At 47.7% G+C, this 18,990-nt stretch overlaps 1 protein-coding gene across 1 annotated transcript in view; it reads left to right on the forward strand.

Moving 5' to 3' along the window:
- The window catches only part of flt4 (fms related receptor tyrosine kinase 4), a 620,139-nt gene that overhangs the window by 432,248 nt on the left and 168,901 nt on the right, over window positions 1-18,990 (forward strand). The window contains exon 3 of the mRNA XM_072512680.1: window positions 14,118-14,383. Coding sequence (XP_072368781.1) covers window positions 14,118-14,383 — 266 coding nt within the window. The remainder of the gene's footprint in view (window positions 1-14,117; window positions 14,384-18,990) is intronic.

Below are 18,990 nucleotides of genomic sequence, written 5' to 3' on the forward strand. Positions count from 1 at the left end.
TGATATTTACATAGTCTCCCACTACAAAGCTGGATGTCCATCAAGGCACCAAGTGGGAGGTAGGAGGTTGGTTCGGGGAGGTGACTGAAGGGGAGAGAAAAAAACTTTTGACCCAGCTGCACAAAAGAAGAAATGGGAAGTAGTCAGGGTGATGGGGAGAATGGTTATAAGTGCAGCAATTTGTGTTGGGGGGGGAGGGGGTTGGGGTCGAAAAGAGGGTTGGGGAGGTCCCGCTGCGAATGGTGGGGTAGAGGGCGAAAGAGTGAGAGTATTGAACAAGCAGTAAGGTAAAGTACAACACGTGGAGAAGGGATGGAGCAACCACAAGATGTAGGAGCAGAAGTAGGCCATTCGGCCCATCGAGCCTGTACCGCCATTCAATCAAATCATGACTGCTCTGATGTGATAGTCTTCAACTCCACTTTCCCACCTTATCCCCTTGATTTCCTTACTGGAAGAATTCGGAGTGTGGGGATTGAGAATGGAGGGACCCTGGGGGTGCGGAGGGGGTGCGGAAGGAATATTCGGTGATAGCCATGAATTCCTTCCTCCAAACCTCGCTCGATGAGGAATATAAGGATTGTGGTAAACCACTGTGTTCCTGTATTAAGGGTTGTACGGTAGAACCTGCACTACAGGTTCACCTGGGCCCCTGCATGCTAGCTTCGCCCAGGAGCCGGGTTATAAATATGCGTGGCCTCCAGCTCGCAGCCATTTCGCCAGCTGCTGTGGGAGGCCACACTTCGGAGACTAATAAAGCCTCAGTTTGAATTCAACTTCGTCTCAGCCAAATTGATCGTGCCTCAAGGATCTCTGTGCCCTTTGAAGTCATTGAATGCCTTTGTCTAATAATAATCCACATAAACGCCCGATCCAATTTTCAGCTCTTTATTCAAATCGTTCATGCAAATCGCACCAGCTGTTTCTGACTGGGAGTGCCCCATTACCAAACTGCTGGCACAGGTGGCATGAGGGGCAAACTCACATCGTGCTCCAGATGTGGGTGATGCGCATTTGCCCCCATTTTGAAAGAAAAGACTGGCATTCATCTGGAACCTTCCGTGACCCCAAGGCGCGCCAGAGTGCTTTTTAACTGATGAAGCACTTTTGAAATGCAGTTACAGCTGTAATGCAGGAAATGGTGCAGCTAATTTGCGCACAGCAAGATCCCCAAAACAGCAATGAGATAATGGGCAGAAAGATAGTTTTCTGGTGATGCTAGCTAAGGAATGAATATCAGCCCAGGGCACCGCAGTGAGCTCCCCTTCTCATCTTTGAAGTCGCACCATAGCGTATTTTAAGTGTGTCTGAAACGTTCTTCCAATACTGGGCCTCTAACAGTGCAGCTTTCTCTCAGCACTGTCCCACTATCAGTACACCATTCCCTCAGTACTGCCCCACCAACAGTGCTGTGCTCCCTCAGTACTGCCCTTCCAACAGTGCTTTGCTCCCTCAGCACTGCCCCACCAACAGTGCTGTGCTCCCTCAGTACTGCCCCTCCAACAGTGCTTTGCTCCCTCAGCACTGCCCCACCAACAATGCTGTGCTCCCTCAGTACTGCCCCTCCAACAGTGCTTTGCTCCCTCAGCACTGCCCCACCAACAGTGCTTTGCTCCCTCAGCACTGCCCCACCAACAGTGCTGTACTCCCTCAGTACTGCCCCTCCAACAGTGCTTTGCTCCCTCAGCACTGCCCCACCAGCAGTGCGGTGCTCCCTCAGTACTGCCCCTCCAACAGTGCTGTGCTCCCTCAGCACTGCCCCTCCAACAGTGCTGTGCTCCCTCAGCACTGCCCCTCCAACAGTGCTGTGCTCCCTCAGCACTGCCCCTCCAACAGTGCTGTGCTCCCTCAGTATTGTCCCACTATCAGTACAGCATTGCCTCAGTACTGCCCCTCCAACAGCGCTGTGCTCCCTCAGCACTGCCCCTCCAACAGTGCTGTGCTCCCTCAGCACTGCCCCTCCAACAGTACTCCCTCAGTACTCCCACTTCACTTTAGTACCACATCTCCTCTGTACTGCCCAGTGCAGTTCTCGCTCAGCACTGCCCACCTGACACTCCAGCACTCCCTCAGTATAGGGCTGGTGGTATCGTCCTGAGTCATTTCCTCAAGTCTCTGGAGTGTGATTTGAACCCACAACCTCCTGACTCAGAGGCAAGGAAAGGGGTGGGGGTGGCGGAGTAGCGCGGAGTTCCACAGTTTAGATTTGTTCGGGAAGGTGAGTTGGCGCAGGGAGCAGAGGGTGGGCTGAGAATTTTGTCTTTGGTTTGATAGGCTGACGGGCAGCTCCGCCATAATGGCACATGTTGGGGTGTGGGCGGTGTGGTGGGTTGGGGGGGGTGGGGGAGGGAGTGGTTGGTGGCGACAGAGGGGGGGGGGGGGGATGCAGGGGGAACCCACATGAGGGCGGAGCTGATCTGAGTTTGGGATTTCCACAAGTCGGTTAATTCCATAAGGTTGATCTACACAAGTGGGTAATGAATGGGGGAACGAGCTTTATTTCTAAAGGCAAAAGGAGTTCTATCGCTGAGAGAATGGACGTGAAGAATGGGCGAGGCGTGAGAGAGAAGATTTTACTTTAATGGAACCCAGCTGACTCAGAACCTGTGGACAATGTCAAGAGAGCAAAAGTACAGTAGTACATGCAGCTGCTAAGTGAAAGCAGATGTTATATTGATATATTTTGGGCAACAAGGGAAACATCTGGAATGACATGGTGCTTTATATCATAAATCTCTCCAAATTTCACAAGTTGGATTTATTACTGAGGAAAAGGTAGAAGGCAATAAAATATTAGCCGGTTATCCCTCTTAATCCCTGCCTAGTGCTCCCCGTTGAATTGCATGTGCGCAGGACTGGGTGCAGCTGTGACACCCACTGTAGTTGAATAACTTTCAGCCACTTGAAGTCAGCTGCTTCTTGTGACGAGATCCTTGTTCCATAGGGGCCTGTGCTTCGAGTGAGGCGTTCATAGTCAGCCGAGGAATGGGGCTGGGGAGAGGAGGGAATTACTGAAGGGAAAATGTGAGTTTCAATTTTCAGTGAGCTCACAAACCGGCTGAACGTTTACTCCAGGTGAGGGGGGGGGGGGGGGCATCAAAGGTGAAGACAATGTTAAAGGGTGGAACCATAGAATTCCTACGGTGCAGAAGGAGGCCATTCAGCCCATTGTATCTGCAACGGCCTTCCGAAAGAGCATCCTACCCAGGCCTACTCCTCCGCCCTATCCTCATAACCCCACCTACACTGCACATCTTTGGACACCAAGGGACAATTTAGCACGGCCAATCCACCTGACCTGCACATCTTTGGACTGTGGGTGGAAGCCGGAAAACCCGGAGGAAACCCTCGCAGACACGGGGAGAACGTGCAGACTCCACACGGACGGCCACGCGAGGTTGGAATTGAACAAGGGTCTCTGAAGCTGTGAGGCGACAGTGCTAACCACTGTGCTACCGGTTGAAGAGAGCGAGAGTAAAGAAGAGATCAATCAGCGAGAAGCACCACACAAGAAACAGAGGTAGGAGTAGACCAGGCGGATTATTCCACAGTCAGGCTGATGTTGGTCTTCAGCTCAATCTCCCTCCCCGCTCCCCATATCGCTTCATTCCCCGCGAGTCTATCCCGGCCTGAAAAGTATTAAACAATGGAGCACCCACAACCCTCTGGGGTAGAGAATTCCAAAGATTCACAACTTTGGAGGAGTACAAAGAACAAAGAAATGTACAGCACAGGAACAGGCCCTTCGGCCCTCCAAGCCCGTGACGACCATGCTGCCCGACTAAACTACAATCTTCTACACTTCCTGGGTCCGTATCCCTCTATTCCCATCCTATTCATGTATTTGTCAAGATGCCCCTTAAATGTCACTATCGTCCCTGCTTCCACCACCTCCTCCGGTAGCGAGTTCCAGGCACCCACTACCCTCTGCGTAAAAAACTTGCCTCGTACATCCACTCTAAACCTTGCCCCTCTCACCTTAAACCCATGCCCCCTAGTAATTGACCCCTCTACCCCGGTGAAAAGCCTCTGACTATCCACTCTGTCTATGCCCCTCATAATTTTGTAGACCTCTATCAGGTCGCCCCTCAACCTCCTTCGTTCCAGTGAGAACAAACCGAGTTTATTCAACCGCTCCTCATAGCTAATGCCCTCCATACCAGGCAACATCCTGGTAAATCTCTTCTGCACCCTCTCTAAAGCCTCCACATCCTTCTGGTAGTGTGGCGACCAGAATTGAACACTATACTCCAAGTGTGGCCTAACTAAGGTTCTATACAGCTGCAACATGAGGATAAGTGAGTGTGAACTAATTTTAATGTAATTTAGTATTGCCTTTTAATGCAATGGAATGTGCCACGGTGATCAATTTTGGAATGGTGAAAGAGGTGGAAACTGGTTTGTCTCGCATTAAAACTTCGACCCCATTTCCTGTCCATTAATGCTAAAAGTGTAAACCTGCAAAAACAACTTGCATTTATATAGCACCTAATAATAACACTACTCTTTATTATTGTCACAAGCAGGCTTACATTAACACTGCAGTGAAGTTACAGTGAAAAGCCCCTAGTCGCCACATTCCGGCGCCTGTTCGGGTACACAGAGGGAGAATTCAGAATGTCCAATTCACATAACAGCACGTCTTTCGGGACTTGTGGGTGGAAACCGGAGCACCCGGAGGAAACCCACGCAGACACGGGGAGAACGTGCAGACTCCGCATGGACAGTGACCCAAGCTGAGAACCGACCCTGGGACCCTGGAGTGCCAACCACTGTGTTACCGTGTCGCCCTCTGACATAGTAAAATATCGCAAGCCACTCAGCAAGAGCATTGTCAAACAGAGTTTGACACCAAATCACGTGAAGTAAATACAAGGCCACACAATGAAAAGTGATGGGCATTAAGCAGTGCTAAAGGGAAGGGAGAGAGGGCAATGGCAAGGTTTAGGTTCATTTTAATATGTCAGCACCTGATTCTCCAGGCCCAGGTACGAACACCCACGCCTGGGAAACATGCCCTGTCGCCGTTTAACACGGGGGTCCACACAAACGGCACCTGGGGGGCTTTCCCAGGCCATCGGGTGATCGGGCTCTGGGCAGGGTGGTACTCTGCCACTCCCGCTGGCACTACCGTGATGCATGGGAGGCACTACCAGCGTGGCAGATTGGTAGTGCCAAAGTTCCCAGGTGCCATGTATCCTGTGCCAGGAAATCGGGCCCGGAGGTGCCCTGCCCTGAACAGGTGGGGTGAGGAGGGGCTCAAGGAGCCCCTAAGAGGTACGTTGCGGCAGTGCCAGTGTCTGGCGGCCACGGTGGAGTGTCCGAGGCGGGGGCCGAGAGATCTCTTGCTGCACTGACGAGCTACCATCTACAAGGACAAGAAGAGCCGATACCTGGGAACACCACCACCGAGACGGTCCCCTCCAAGTCACTCAGCCTGCTGACTTGGGAATAAATTGGCCGTTCCTTCACTGTCGCTGGGTCAAAATCCTGGAACTCCCTCCCTAATAACGCTGTGGATGGACCGACACCACGTGGTCTGCGGCGGTTCACCCCCACCTTCTCAAGGGCAATTAGGGATGGGCAATAAATGCTGGCCATCCATGTGGCTCTGGTCTCACATCAACATGGCTGACTCTTAACTGCCCTCTGAAGTGGTCCAACAAGACATTCAGTTTATATCAAACCCACAGCCAGTGGTTCAAGAAGAAGGCCCCAATGCCACCTTGTCAGGGTAACTAATGATGGGCAATAAATGCCAATGATGCCCACCCATCCTGTGGGAATTAATTAAAGGGAAGGATATTGTCCATTTGAATGGACAAGGGAAATCGCCCAGTGTAGGGTGGATGAGTGAAAGCTTTGGTTGTTGTGTGGTGGTGTCAACGAAAGGACACTGGGAGAGGAGATGGAGCAATTCAATGGGAGAACAAGAGATAGGAATGCTGACAGGAAAAAAAATTATATCGTCTGATTCAATGTTTCTATTTAATTAGAGACGCTTGGGACTTTAAGCTCTCACGACTGTGAATAATTTGCTTTATCAACTTCTCCATAATCTTTAAAAACTTCAATTACCTCGTCGGGGGATTTGCTGTTATTTTTGGGGTGAAGAAATTCTATCCATACGTGTATGGCCGAAATTTCACAATAGTAACAGATCATAAACCCCTGCTGGGCCTTTTGTAAGAGGATAAAGCGATCCCTGACATCGCCTCAGCTCAGATCGAACGCTGGGCATCCTTGTTCGCAGCCTACCAATACTGTCTTGAGCACTGCCCAGGAACATGCCCAGGAACACCCATTGCCAACCCTCAGAGTTGCTTCCCGCTGCCCACAGGCTTGGTCCCTCTGCTGGCATTGGGAGAGGTCATCACGACTTTGAGCTTCCTGGATACCTTGCCAGTATCCACGAAGCAGATTCAAGGGATCTCAGAAGGATCTCACACTGACAAAATTCCGCCATGTGATCCTCAGTGGCAAAATCCGAGGACACCCCCTGGATGACATGAAGCCCTCCCTTACTAAACGACATGACCGGAGTGTAGAAGATGACATCTTCCTCTGGGGAGCCCGGGAAGTCGTCCCCATCCAGGTCAGCGTCCAAGCATGACGGAATTACACAATGAGCACCTCGGGGTATCCAAGGGTATCGCAAAGAGCTATGTCTGGTGGCCCGGACCCCTCACAGGCATCGAGAAACTGGCGAAGCCGTGCTCCTTGTGCCAGGAACACCAGAAACTCCCACCTTCGGCCTCTTTCCACCCATGGGAATGGCCGGAAGACCATGGGTACGGGTGCATATGGACTTTGCTGGCCTGTTTTTGGGACCGATGTTCCTTATTTTGGTCAATGCCCACTCAGAATGGTTAGGAGTACATTGCATGTCCTCCACAACATCTCGTGCAACAATAGAAAAACTCTGGCAAAGTTTCTGTACCCATGGCATTCCAGAGGTCCTCGTATCCGATAATGGTCCCCCTTTACCAGTGGAGAATTTCAGGCATTCATGAAGCTGAACAGCATTAATGTCACCGTACCATCCATTGCCTAATGATCTGGCCGAATGGGAAGTTCAAACATTCAATACCGGAATGAAGTATCGGCCCCCTGCTGCCTGGATGCGGCATTGACCCGGTTCCGGTTTGATTATAGGACCACGCTGCCCACAATGACTACAGTCGCACCGGTGGAATTATTAATGGGATGAGGACTGCACACCAGGCTCAGCTGCTGTTTCCCAAATTAGGTGGAAGGTGGAGTCAAAGCAGGAGAGCCAATAAAGGAACTACGACACCAGAAGACCCAAAACGATCTTCAGAACAGGAGATGCCGTCTGTGTGCTTTGGAACTTTGCAAATGGCTCCCAGTGGATCCCAGGAGTCATGTTGGAAAAGACTGGTCCGGTTTCTTACGAAGTCAAAGTCCAGGGGAAGGTCGTGAAAAAACATCTGGACCACCTGAGAAGCAGGGAACCCACTCCAGCGGAGGAGATGGCCTTGACTCCACCCCCCCCCCCTCCACCCCCATTGTGGCAACCTCCGGCAAGGGGACTCAGCTTATGGGGGACCTGAGAGTCGTTCCCTCCGACGCTAAAGATTCGGAGTCCAAAATGGAGACGGAAGTGATTGATCCTGCACCGGACGTCAACACCAAAGACGGGCCTCCATCTGGGCCACTCAGCAAGGAAGCGACGATTCCTCAGTCCGCTTCATGACTGCCCGATCCGCCTGCACCTGCTGCCGACTCAAAGCCTTGTGTCAAGCGACGAAAGAGGCCTCATCGCCATGGATATGAGGGGGATAATCTGGACTTGAGTGGGAGGACCACGGGGGATCGCTGATTGACCTCCCAGGGGCTTGGTAAAATACGAGTTCCCATGGTGAGCAGGCGAAGACCCGCCTAGTGGGGCTTGAAAGCGGGACCTTTAAATGTCGCCCCCCCCCCCCCCCGGACCAGCAAGTCTGGGCCAGGATGTTTGTTTTGTTTTCCGCAGAAGCGGCTTTATTTTCAGTTTAAAATAAACCGTTTGGCCTTTCACTCCGCCCCACCTGGAATTATTACCGATAGATTCCAGCAATTTCCCCGTTGCTGATTTCGGCTGATTAGCCTCTAGTTAGTTCCCTGTTTTCTCTCTCGCTCCTTTCTTGAATTTGCTGCATTTGCTACTTTACAATCCACTGGGACTATTTGAGAATCTCGTGACGGTCACAACCAATACTGCTGCTACCCCTGAGGCTGCCTGTTTCCAAACCCTAGGACACAGGCTGTCAACTCCAGCAGCGTTGTCAGTTTTAAATCTTAATTTCTCCAGTTATTCTGTTTTTATAAAGAGTGATAATATCCCCAAAGATCCTCCTTTCCCTAGACCCTTGTTTCCCCAATTTCCTCGTTTTCTTAACATCTTCGACAAGAAGGCATTCAGAAAGTATTTGTTTAATGCCTTTGTCATTTCCTTTCCCCTGATCACGATTTCAACCGTCTCTGCCCGTAAAGCATTCTTCGCGAATCCCTTCCTTCGCACTTATTGATAGAAAAAAAGCTGACATCGCCAGATTTAAATTCCCGGTCACAGCGTGGTTCTCCCTTTCCTTCTTGATAGTTTGAAAGGGAATCCGAATGAATCAACATTAGCAAAGCGATCAGCTTGTTTCCGCGATGTTTCGTTGAACAAAGGTTTTAAGAAACCTCATACTTATCCTGTAACAAATCACTTCCATCAAGTAGCTGGAATCTCTGTGAGCTTTCGGAAAGTGGGAAGAACTGAAGGGTAATATTCTGTGGTCCATCTAGTTCGTCGTTAAGGGGCTGGTTTAGCACAGGGCTAAATCGCTGGCTTTGAAAGCAGACCAAGGCAGGCCAGCAGCACGGTTCAATTCCTGTACCAGCCTCCCCGAACAGGCGCCGGAATGTGGCGACTAGGGGCTTTTCACAGTAACTTCATTTGAAGCCTACTTGTGACAATAAGCGATTTTCATTTCATTTCATTTTCATTTCTTCTACAGTCCTGGTTGTCAACTGATACAAGAATCACGGAGCTATTGGCTAAGCGGAGCGATTAAGCTTTATTAATTAGTCTACAACAGACCCAGACACATGGTGAGAAAGCCCCCAGTTGTGGAGAGCTTTGGGGAACAACAATCACCAGTTCTCCCAACATCGCCAAAAGTCATATCTCAAAATTACTCATAAACTGTATCCCAAAGTATTATGAAAGGTCACAAACTGAAAGGTTAACTCTCTTTCTCTCTCCACAGGTGTTGCCAGATCTGCTGAGTATTTCCAGCATTCCGTGTTCTGATTCCAAAATATTATGATCTGATTTGTTTTGAATGAATCTCGAGTGGCCGCTTCCACTATCTCCCCAAGGAGCCTGTGTTCACCATTTGTTCCCGCAGATTAATTTTGAACTTGGGTACAGACCAAGTTCTCGGGTTCTACTGCTCTGGACAAGATGGTACAGCCTGTAATAATTACAGGAGGAGAGTGAAAGGCTACACTGATTTATTTTAAACTGAATTTAAAGCCACTATCACGGCTCACAAACCAAACCTCCCAGGCCAAGACTATCGGGAACCACCGGCCCGGGTCTGGGAGCTGCATTTAAAGGTCAGAGAGATCTAGGTGTACAGGTCCACAGGTCACTGAAAGGGGCAACACAGGTGGAGAAGGTAGTCAAGAAGGCATACGGCATGCTTGCCTTCATTGGCCGGGGCATTGAGTATAAAAATTGGCAAGTCATGTTGCAGCTGTATAGAACCTTAGTTAGGCCACACTTGGAGTATAGTGTTCAATTCTGGTCGCCACACTCCCAGAAGGATGTGGAGGCTTTAGAGAGGGTGCAGAAGAGATTTACCAGGATGTTGCCTGGTATGGAGGGCATTAACTGTGAGGAGAGTTTGAATAAACTTGGTTTGTTCTCACAGGAACGAAGGAGCTTGAAGGGCGACCTGATAGAGGTCTACAGAATTATGAGGGACATAGACAGAGTGGATAGTCAGAGACTTTTTCCCAGGGTAGAGGGGTCAATTATTAGGAGGCATAGGTTTAAGGTGTGAGGGACAAGGTTTAGAGGAGATGTACGAGGCAAGTTTTTTACACAGAGGGTAGTGGGTGCCTGGAACTCGCTGCCGGAGGAGGTGGTGGAAGCAGGGACGATAGTGACGTTTAAGGGGCATCTTGACAAATACATGAATAGGATGGGAATAGAGGGATACCGACCCCGGAAGTGTAGAAGATTTTAGTTTAGCCGGGCAGGATGGTCGGCGCAGGCTTGGAGGGCCGAAGGACCTGTTACTGTGCTGGACTTTTCTTTGTTCTTTGTCCCACTAGCCTTGCACTGCAATCAAGTTACTGTGAAAAGCCCCTAGGCGCCACACTCTGGCCCCTGTTCAGGTACACTGAGGGAGAATTCAGAATGTCCAAATTACCTAACAAGCATGTCGTTCGGGACTTGTGGGAGGAAACCGGAGCACCCGGAGGAAACCCACGCAGACACGGAGAGAACGTGCAGACTCCGCACAGATAGTGACCCAAGCCGGGAATCAAACCTGGGACCCTGGAGCTGTGAAGCAACAGCATCTGTGGAGAGAGAAATAAAACTATATTTTCAGGACTGGAAAATGTTGGACATTTAATAATTCATGAACAACTACGGAGGCAGCAGTGTACTGGCCAGTGTTTCCCAATCAGCATCATTAAAGAAAATCAGGCGATCTGATCATTACTAAAATGGGCGGCACTGTGGCATCGAGGTTAGCACTGCTGCCTCATGGCGCCAGAGACCCGGGTTCAACTCCAGCCTTGGGTGACAGTGGAGTTTGCGCTTTCTCCCCGTGTCTGCGTGGGATTCCTCCGGGTTCTTTGGTTTCCTTCCACAGTGCAGGCTAGGTGGATTGGCCATGCTAAATTTCCCCTTAGTGCCCAAAGATGTGTAGGTTAGGTGGCGTTAGGGGGATAGGGCAAGGGGGGGGAGGGGTGGTTAGGCTAGAGAGTGTCGGTACAGACTTGATGGGTGAATGGCCTCCTCCTGCACTGTAGGAATTCTGTGGTTCTATAACAGCACTGTTTGTGGGAGCTTGCTGTGCACAAATAGCCACATTTCCCTACATTGCAGCAGTGACTAAGAAAGGCAAATATCTATTTTCTTTGGAGACGGGGAATAGAGTCAGTAATAGAGGAGGAGAGGCTGTCTTTACTAAGACCGAGAGGTGAGATGTGGGGTAGAGAAGTTCACAAATATACACGCCAAGTACTTCCACTGGCTGGTGAGTCAGAAACTAGAGGGCACAAATTTATGGATTTACGATCACCACCAAACAAGCACAGGGAGGGGTCAGCGGAAATGTTTTACACAAGAGGGCTCTTCCTACATTAACACAGCGATGACACTTCAAAAGCGCTACATTGACTGTAAAGTACTTTGGGAAGTTCAGAGGTCGTGAAAGGCGCTGTATAAATACAAGTTCTTTTTCTCTTTGTGTAGAACGTCTTACCAGTAACAGTTCTGGAGGCTGACTCACCAGTAGCTTTTAAAAAGGGGAATTAATGAAGTTTATGAGAGGACGAGGGAAGGGGATTCTATTTCAGAGAGATGGTAGAGGCTGAATTGAACCCTGGTGTATTGGGAGACTCTCTGGTCCCATGAGGATTGATGAAACGGGGTTCTCAACTTTCTTTGGCATTGGCTGACTGGGCGGCTCACCCTCCGCACACACATCAGCCATGTGATTTGGTGCTCGGTTGTCCTAGAATCTCCAGGGAGGAAAGATTAATCTTCTCAACTGGGAGAAACATTACAGGTGGTGTTTAAATGAATTGTGCCTTGAAAACATCTTCTTTGAAAACATTCTTTTGCTCATTATAAGGTAAGTCCCGGGAGTCCATGGGGAGGAGGTGGGGAAAGACTCTTCGAACTAACAAATCAAGACAATCAAGAATCCAATTAGCTGCGAATGTAGGGCAACGTGAGTGTGGATAGATTGGATGGCCAATGGCAGGAGCCTGGAGGAAGGATAGTTGGAGGCAAAAAGTCACAGGAACAGGAGGAGGTCATTCAGCTCCTTGAGTCTGTTCCACCATCCAATTCGATCGTGGCTAATCTGTATCCTAGTTCCATTTGCTCAACTTGCCTCTAAATTCCATTTTTACTCTTGCTTAAATTGAACTCGAGCCTCAACAGCTTTTTATATATATTCCATTTTTACAAATGACACAAATCCTCGGGATTGGTACAGCACAGCATAAATGCCTCAGTGGACATGGACACAGAAAAAGATAAGAGAACAACAACACAATTGGTTCAGCTTAACCATTAAACTTGGTGCTTCTGTATGAACTTGAATGATAGAATTAGAAAATGAGGGAGAAGGCCATGAACACATGGTGAAATGGTGCACACCTTCACAGGTAGCGATTGCTCATATAGCCAATGAAAATATGGGATAATATCTTTGCATTATGTTTGGACGCACACCAAAACATATCTCCCCAACTCCAGTCATACCAGAGGCATCAGTAACACATTATGACCTTGTTTTCTCAGATATTAGACCTGTCTTTGCAGGACCCCGTCAACGATTCTTTAGCCCCAAAATAACAAGAAAAAAACGAAATAAAACATTGCGAAGACATTAGTTCTAAAAGGACATTTTGCATATAAACACCAGACGCAAGAAATACCCAAAATCAAGCATAGTACACAGCGATCATCATCAAACACATTTATACAGGGAAGACCAGCAAACATTCTTACATTTTGTTCAGATTCACTGTGGTCGGCATCTCCCATTACACAGACAATGACAGGTTAAAAAGACACAGTAAGAAGTCTTACAACACCAGGTTAAAGTCCAACAGGTTTTTTTGGAATCACTAGCTTTCAAAGCGCAGCTCCTTCATCAGGTGAATGAAGAGGTAGGTTTTATAAACAAATTCAATGATGCAAGATGATACTTTGAATGTGAGTCTTTGCAGGTAATTAAGTCTTTACAGGTCCAGACGGTGCGACTTGAGAGAGGGTATCATCTTGCATCGTTGAATTTATAAGACTATTTAGTCAGACTAACAGTTCAGCATGTTTACAATATTCATCAGGCAGAGCCCCATCCTTAGGGCCAATTAGGTAGCAGCCCCACCTGCCGACTAAATAAGCAGAACACAGCGTGAGAGGCTTCTTCTATCATGGATCCAGCCAATACCTGCTTTTCTCACCTTGAGCTTTGGTTGCTGCTAGTGAGCAGAGCTGTCCAGAGCTCCCTCATTCTGCTTGGCTGCTCTCCAACTTCAAAAGTTAGGACAATGGAAAACAAACAGAACTTGCATTTTGATAGCACCAATGACCCAAAGCGCTACACAACCATTGAAACACCTTTTGAACTGTAATCACTGTTGTAATGTAGGGAAATATGGCAGCCAATTTGCGCACAGCAAGATTCCACAAACAACAACATGACAATCGGCAAATTATCTGTTCTTAATGCTGCTGGTTATTGGATAAATGTTAACCCAGGATAAATATTGTCCCAGATAAATATTGTCTCAGGTAAATATTGTCTCAGGGTAAATATTGTCTCAGAGTAAATATTGTCTCAGGTAAATATTGTCTCAGGGTAAATATTGTCTCAGATAAATATTGTCTCAGGGTAAATATTGTCTCAGGTAAATATTGTCTCAGGTAAATATTGTCTCAGGCAAATATTGTCTCAGGTAAATATTGTCTCAGGGTAAATATTGTCTCAGGATAAATATTGTCTCAAGGTAAATATTGTCTCAGGGTAAATATTGTCTCAGGATAAATATTGTCTCAAGGTAAATATTGTCTCAGGTAATTATTGTCTCAGGGTAAATATTGTCTCAGGTAAATATTGTCTCAGGGTAAATATTGTCTCAGGTAAATAGTGTCTCAGGTAAATATTGACTCAGGATACCAGGGAGAACTTTCCATTCTTCTTTGATATCTTGGCCATGGGATATTTTACCTGCTGTTGAAACGGCAGCCAAAGCCTCGATCTAACGTCTCAACTGACGGGTATGATGTTAGATGTGAACAAAAATGAGTAGGATCGGAAGGTGAAGGTGAATTAAACAAGGTGCCTTTTTTCTATTCTGTGTTTCAGAGGACAGAGGCCTCTGGGTTGGAGCTGGCCTGGAAAATCTGCAGTTGAAGGTAGCACAAAATCAGCATCGTACAAGTCGGAGGAACCCGGGGGAAGGATGGTGAATATAAGGGAGTGCGATGGATCGGAGAGAGATCAATACTGTAAAACATTCACATTGATGGGAGCCAGAGCTAACGACACGGGCTATTACCGCTGCTTTTATCATTACATTGAGCTGATTGTTGATGGAGTTACAGCGACCAGTGTGTACGTCTTCGTAAAAGGTAAGGTGATGAATAATTATTAATGCCAGGTTTTCCTTTCATTTGTTCCTGGATGTTGCCAATATTCTGAAGACCGGCATTTGTTGCCCATGAGAAGATGGTGGTGGGCTGCCTCCTTGAACCGCTGCAGTCCATGTGGTGGTAGATGCATCCACAGTGCTGTTAGGGAGGGAGTTCAAGAATTTTGACCCAGCGACTATGAAGAAACGGCTGATATATTTCTTAGTCAGGATGGTGAATGACTTGGCGGGGAACTTGCAGGTGATGATGTTCCCATGTGTCTGCTGCCCTTGTCCTTCGAGGTGGTGGAGGTTACGGGTTTGGGGGGTGCTGTTGAAGGAGCTGTGTGGAATTGCTGATAGTACATATTTACTGACACTGTGTGTTGGTGGCGGTGGAAGTGAATGTTGAAGGTGATGGATAGGGTGCCGATGAAGTGAACTGCTTTGTCCTGGATGGTGTCAAGCTTCATAAGCATTGTTGGAGCTGTACAGGTCCAGTCAAGTGGAGAGTATTCCACTCCTGATTTTTGCCTTATGGATAGGCTTTGTGGAGTCAGGAGGTGAATTACTTGATGCAGAATTCCCTCTAACCTGCTGTTGCAGCCTCACTATTTCTACGGCTGGTTCAGTTAAGTTTCTGATTAGCGATAAACCCAGGATGTTGATGATGGGAAATTCAGCGATGATAGTGCTGCTGAATGTAGATGGGATGATGATCAATTATTACTGAGTAGTGTCGTCATACCTGGAATGGTGATGCATGATTATTACTGTGAGGTGGCAATTATTACTATGATGTTCTACACCAACTGTTGTATGAACCAAAGAAGTAGGAATTGGACCTTATTGTGTCTAAAGGTGCAAACAGGACTAACCAAGGCCAGGATTGGGAACCAACCTCCTGTTCCCAAAGGATAGTCACCCAACCCAACTTTGGGCCTAACTATTTTTCAATCATCCCTGGCAACCGAATAAAACGGGGATTGGGTGCCTTAGACAGATAAGCGAGACCTGATTCAGGCCTCACTGACAGAAATCGGAGTGTCATTAACGTCTGTCAAGGAATTGAAGGCAGGGCCAGGACTTGCAGGATGTAATAAGTTCTTTCCTACAACTGGCGGAGCTTCCCAGAAAATCTAAGATCATCACCCAACCATTTGAACAATGCCTTGTTTTCATCTTAACCTGTGCGCCTGTAATATGCTTTGTGGGAATCATTGTTCTAGGCCCATTCCTGTGGACAAGGTATGAGTCAAAACTTTGAGGTTTCCAAATATCCTTAATTCATCATCCATCGACATTAATATTGTTGAACCTGGCTTCCATTAGGACTGTTTTGATGGGGATGGGATGCTCTCTTGCTAGAAGTTAGGCCCAGTGTCAATCACCAGGCTGTTGAATCCACAATAAGCAGAACGCATAGACAATGGTAGAAATTAAAAATAATCATCTTTATTAGAGTCACAAGTAGGTTTACATTGACACTGCAATGAAGTTACTGTGAAAAGCCCCTAGTCGCCATATAACGGCGCCTGTTCGGGTACAAGGAAAGAGAATTCAGAATGTCCAATTCACCTAACAAGCACGTCTATCGAGACTTGTAGGAGGAAACCGGAGCACTCGGAGGAAACCCACGCAGACTTGGGGAGAACGTGCAGACTCCGCACAGGCAGTGACCCAAGCCGGGAATCAAACCCGGATCCATGACGCTGTGAAGCAACAGTGGTAACCACTGTGCTACCGTGCCGTCCTCCACTGGGGTTATAACACTGGCGGAAGCCTTTTGTGGGTCACAACCCTGCTTATTATATTAGTCACAGAAACCTATGCTTATAGTACAGAACAAGGCTCTTTGACCCATTATGTCTCTTTGAGAGAACAGTCCTGTTCAGTCCCACATCCCTGTTTTTGACCGTAGCCCTTAGATATGTAAACAACGTAAGTTCCACATTCTCAAGTTCCTGTCAAACACCCTTTTAAAATTATTAATTGAATTGGCTTCCACCACTTTTCCAGTTACATTATTGCAGATGTTGCCAACACTAAGTGGAAAATAATTCTCCTCATCTCAACGCTAGATCTTTTTGCAATGATTTTGAACCTATGACCTCTGGTAATCACCAGAGGGAATAGTTTTCCTCAGTCTATTTTATCAAAACTCTCATCATCTTGAAAACCTCTGTTCAATCACCGCTGAATCTTTTCTGTTCCAAAGAGAACGATCCAAACCTTTCCCACTGCAGAGTGAAGGGTTGACGTCAGGAACACCTGATACTGATCTATCCCCTGATGTAAATACAATGCACTGTCACATTATTACGAGATGAGATCTGGCGAGAAGCAGAAGTACAACCTCACTTAGAGTACTGAGATGTATAGATCTGTAAGTGAACAAGAATCTTTTTTCACGAATAACAGTCCATTGTAGCTTTCTTAGGGTAATAGGCAAACTGTAAATAAACCCCATCTAGTCTCCGAACCCAAGACGATACATGGTGGCAACTGGGGGTTTCTTTGTCAGCTTGGCTTTGTTAGGGGGAAGACCATGTTTTACAAATTTGATTGACTTTTTCAAGGAGGTGTCTAGGTGTGTAGATCAGGGCAGTGCAGTTGATGTAGTCTACAAGGACTTCAGTAAGGCTTTTGACAAGGCCCCATATTGGGAGACTGGTTAAGAAGGTAAGAGCCGATGGGAACCAAGGCAATTTGGCAAATTGGATCCAAAATTAGCTTAATGGCTGGAGGCAGAGGGTGATGGTGGAAGGTTGTTTTTGTGACTGGAAGCCTTTGACAAGTGGTGTACCACAAGGGCCAGTGCTGGGTCCCTTGCTGTTTGTCGTACATATTAAGGATCTAGGTGTGAATGTGGGCGGTGTGATCAGTAAGTTCTCCTTTCCCTCACTTTGAACTTGTGTCCCCTCGTAGCTGCTCCCGATCCACCCTGTCCATGCCCCTCATAATCTTGTCCACCTCGATCAGGTCGCCCCTCAGTCTTCTCTGCTCCAGCGAAAACAGCCCAAGCCTATCCAACCTCTCTTCATAACTAAAATACTCCATCCCAGGCAACATCCTGGTGAATCTCCTCTGCACCCGCTCCAGTGCAATCACTTCCTTCGTATAATGTGGCGACCAGAACTGCACACACAGCTGTGGCCACACCAAGGTTCTATACAACTCCAACATGACCTCCCTGCTTTTGTAATCTATGCCTCTATTGATAAAGGCAAGTGTCCTATAAGCCTTTTTCACCACCCTATTAACCCGCTTTCTCGCCTTCGGAGATTGATGGACAAACACGCCAAGGTCCCTTTGTTCCTCGGAACTTCCCAGTGTCATGCCGTACATTGAACACTCCCTTGTCAAATCCTTCCTTCAAAGAGTATCACCTCACACCTTTCAGGGTTAAATTCCATCTGCCACTTATCTGTTCATTTGACCACCCCGTCTATATCTTCCTGTAACCCAAGACACTCAACCTCACTGTTGTCCACCTGGCCAATCATTGTGTCATCCACAAAATTACTGATCCTACCCCCCCCACATAGTCACCCATGCTGTTTATATAAATGACAAACAATAGGGGACGCAGCACAGATCCCTGTGGTACGCCACTGGACACTGGCGTCCTGTCACTAAAGCAGATGTCTCTCATCACCCTCTGTTTCCTACAGCTCAGCCAGCTTTGAATCCACCTTATCAAGTTCCCCTGTATCCCATGTGCATTTGCCTTCTTTATAAGTCTCTCATGTGGAACCTTGTCAAAGGCTTTGCTGAAATCAATGTCAACTACATCAACTGCACTACCCTCAGCCACACACCTGGTCACCTCCTCAAAATATTCAATCAAATTTGTTGGGCATGACCTCCCTCTGACAAAACCATGCTGACTATTCCCGATCAAACCTTGCTTCTCCAAGTGGAGATAGATTCTCTCCTTCATAATTTTCTCCAATAGTTTCCCCACCACTGAAATGAGACTAACTGGGCTGCAGATCCCTGGCTTATCTCTACAGCGTTTCTTAAATAGTGGGACCCCATTCATGGTTCTCCAGTTCTCTGGAACCTCTCCCGTGACCAGAGAGGAATTAAAAATTTGGGTCAGAGTCCCTGCAATCTCCTCACCCACCTCCCGCAGCAACCTGGGGCACAATTCATCCGGACCTGGAGATTTGTCCACTTTTAAACCTGTCAGCACCTTCAATACCTTATCATTCCCTGTGACAATTTGCTCAAGAACCTCACAGTCTCCCTGAGTTCCATACCTACCTCCTCATTCTCTTGAGTGAAGACAGATGTGAAAGGGTGGTGGAGACGGGAGCTCTCACAACATTGAAGAAGCATTTAGAGGACCACTTGAAATGTCATAGCTTACAAGTCAACGGGCCAAGTGCTGGAAAATGGGATTAAATAGATAGGTGCTTGATGGCCGGTATAGACAGGATGGGCCGAAGAGCCTCTTTCTGTGCTGTAAAACTCTATGACTCTAAGACTCTATTTCGCGTGCACCAACTAAAACATGGTGGCAGCGGACTTGGCATAAAAACCCAGCAAAACGGCAAGTGAAGATTGCAGACCTGAAAGCCCTCCAAATCCTTGGAAAAAGGA

Source organism: Scyliorhinus torazame, chromosome 7 (genome assembly GCF_047496885.1).
Source record: "Scyliorhinus torazame isolate Kashiwa2021f chromosome 7, sScyTor2.1, whole genome shotgun sequence".
Classification (NCBI taxonomy): domain Eukaryota; kingdom Metazoa; phylum Chordata; class Chondrichthyes; order Carcharhiniformes; family Scyliorhinidae; genus Scyliorhinus; species Scyliorhinus torazame.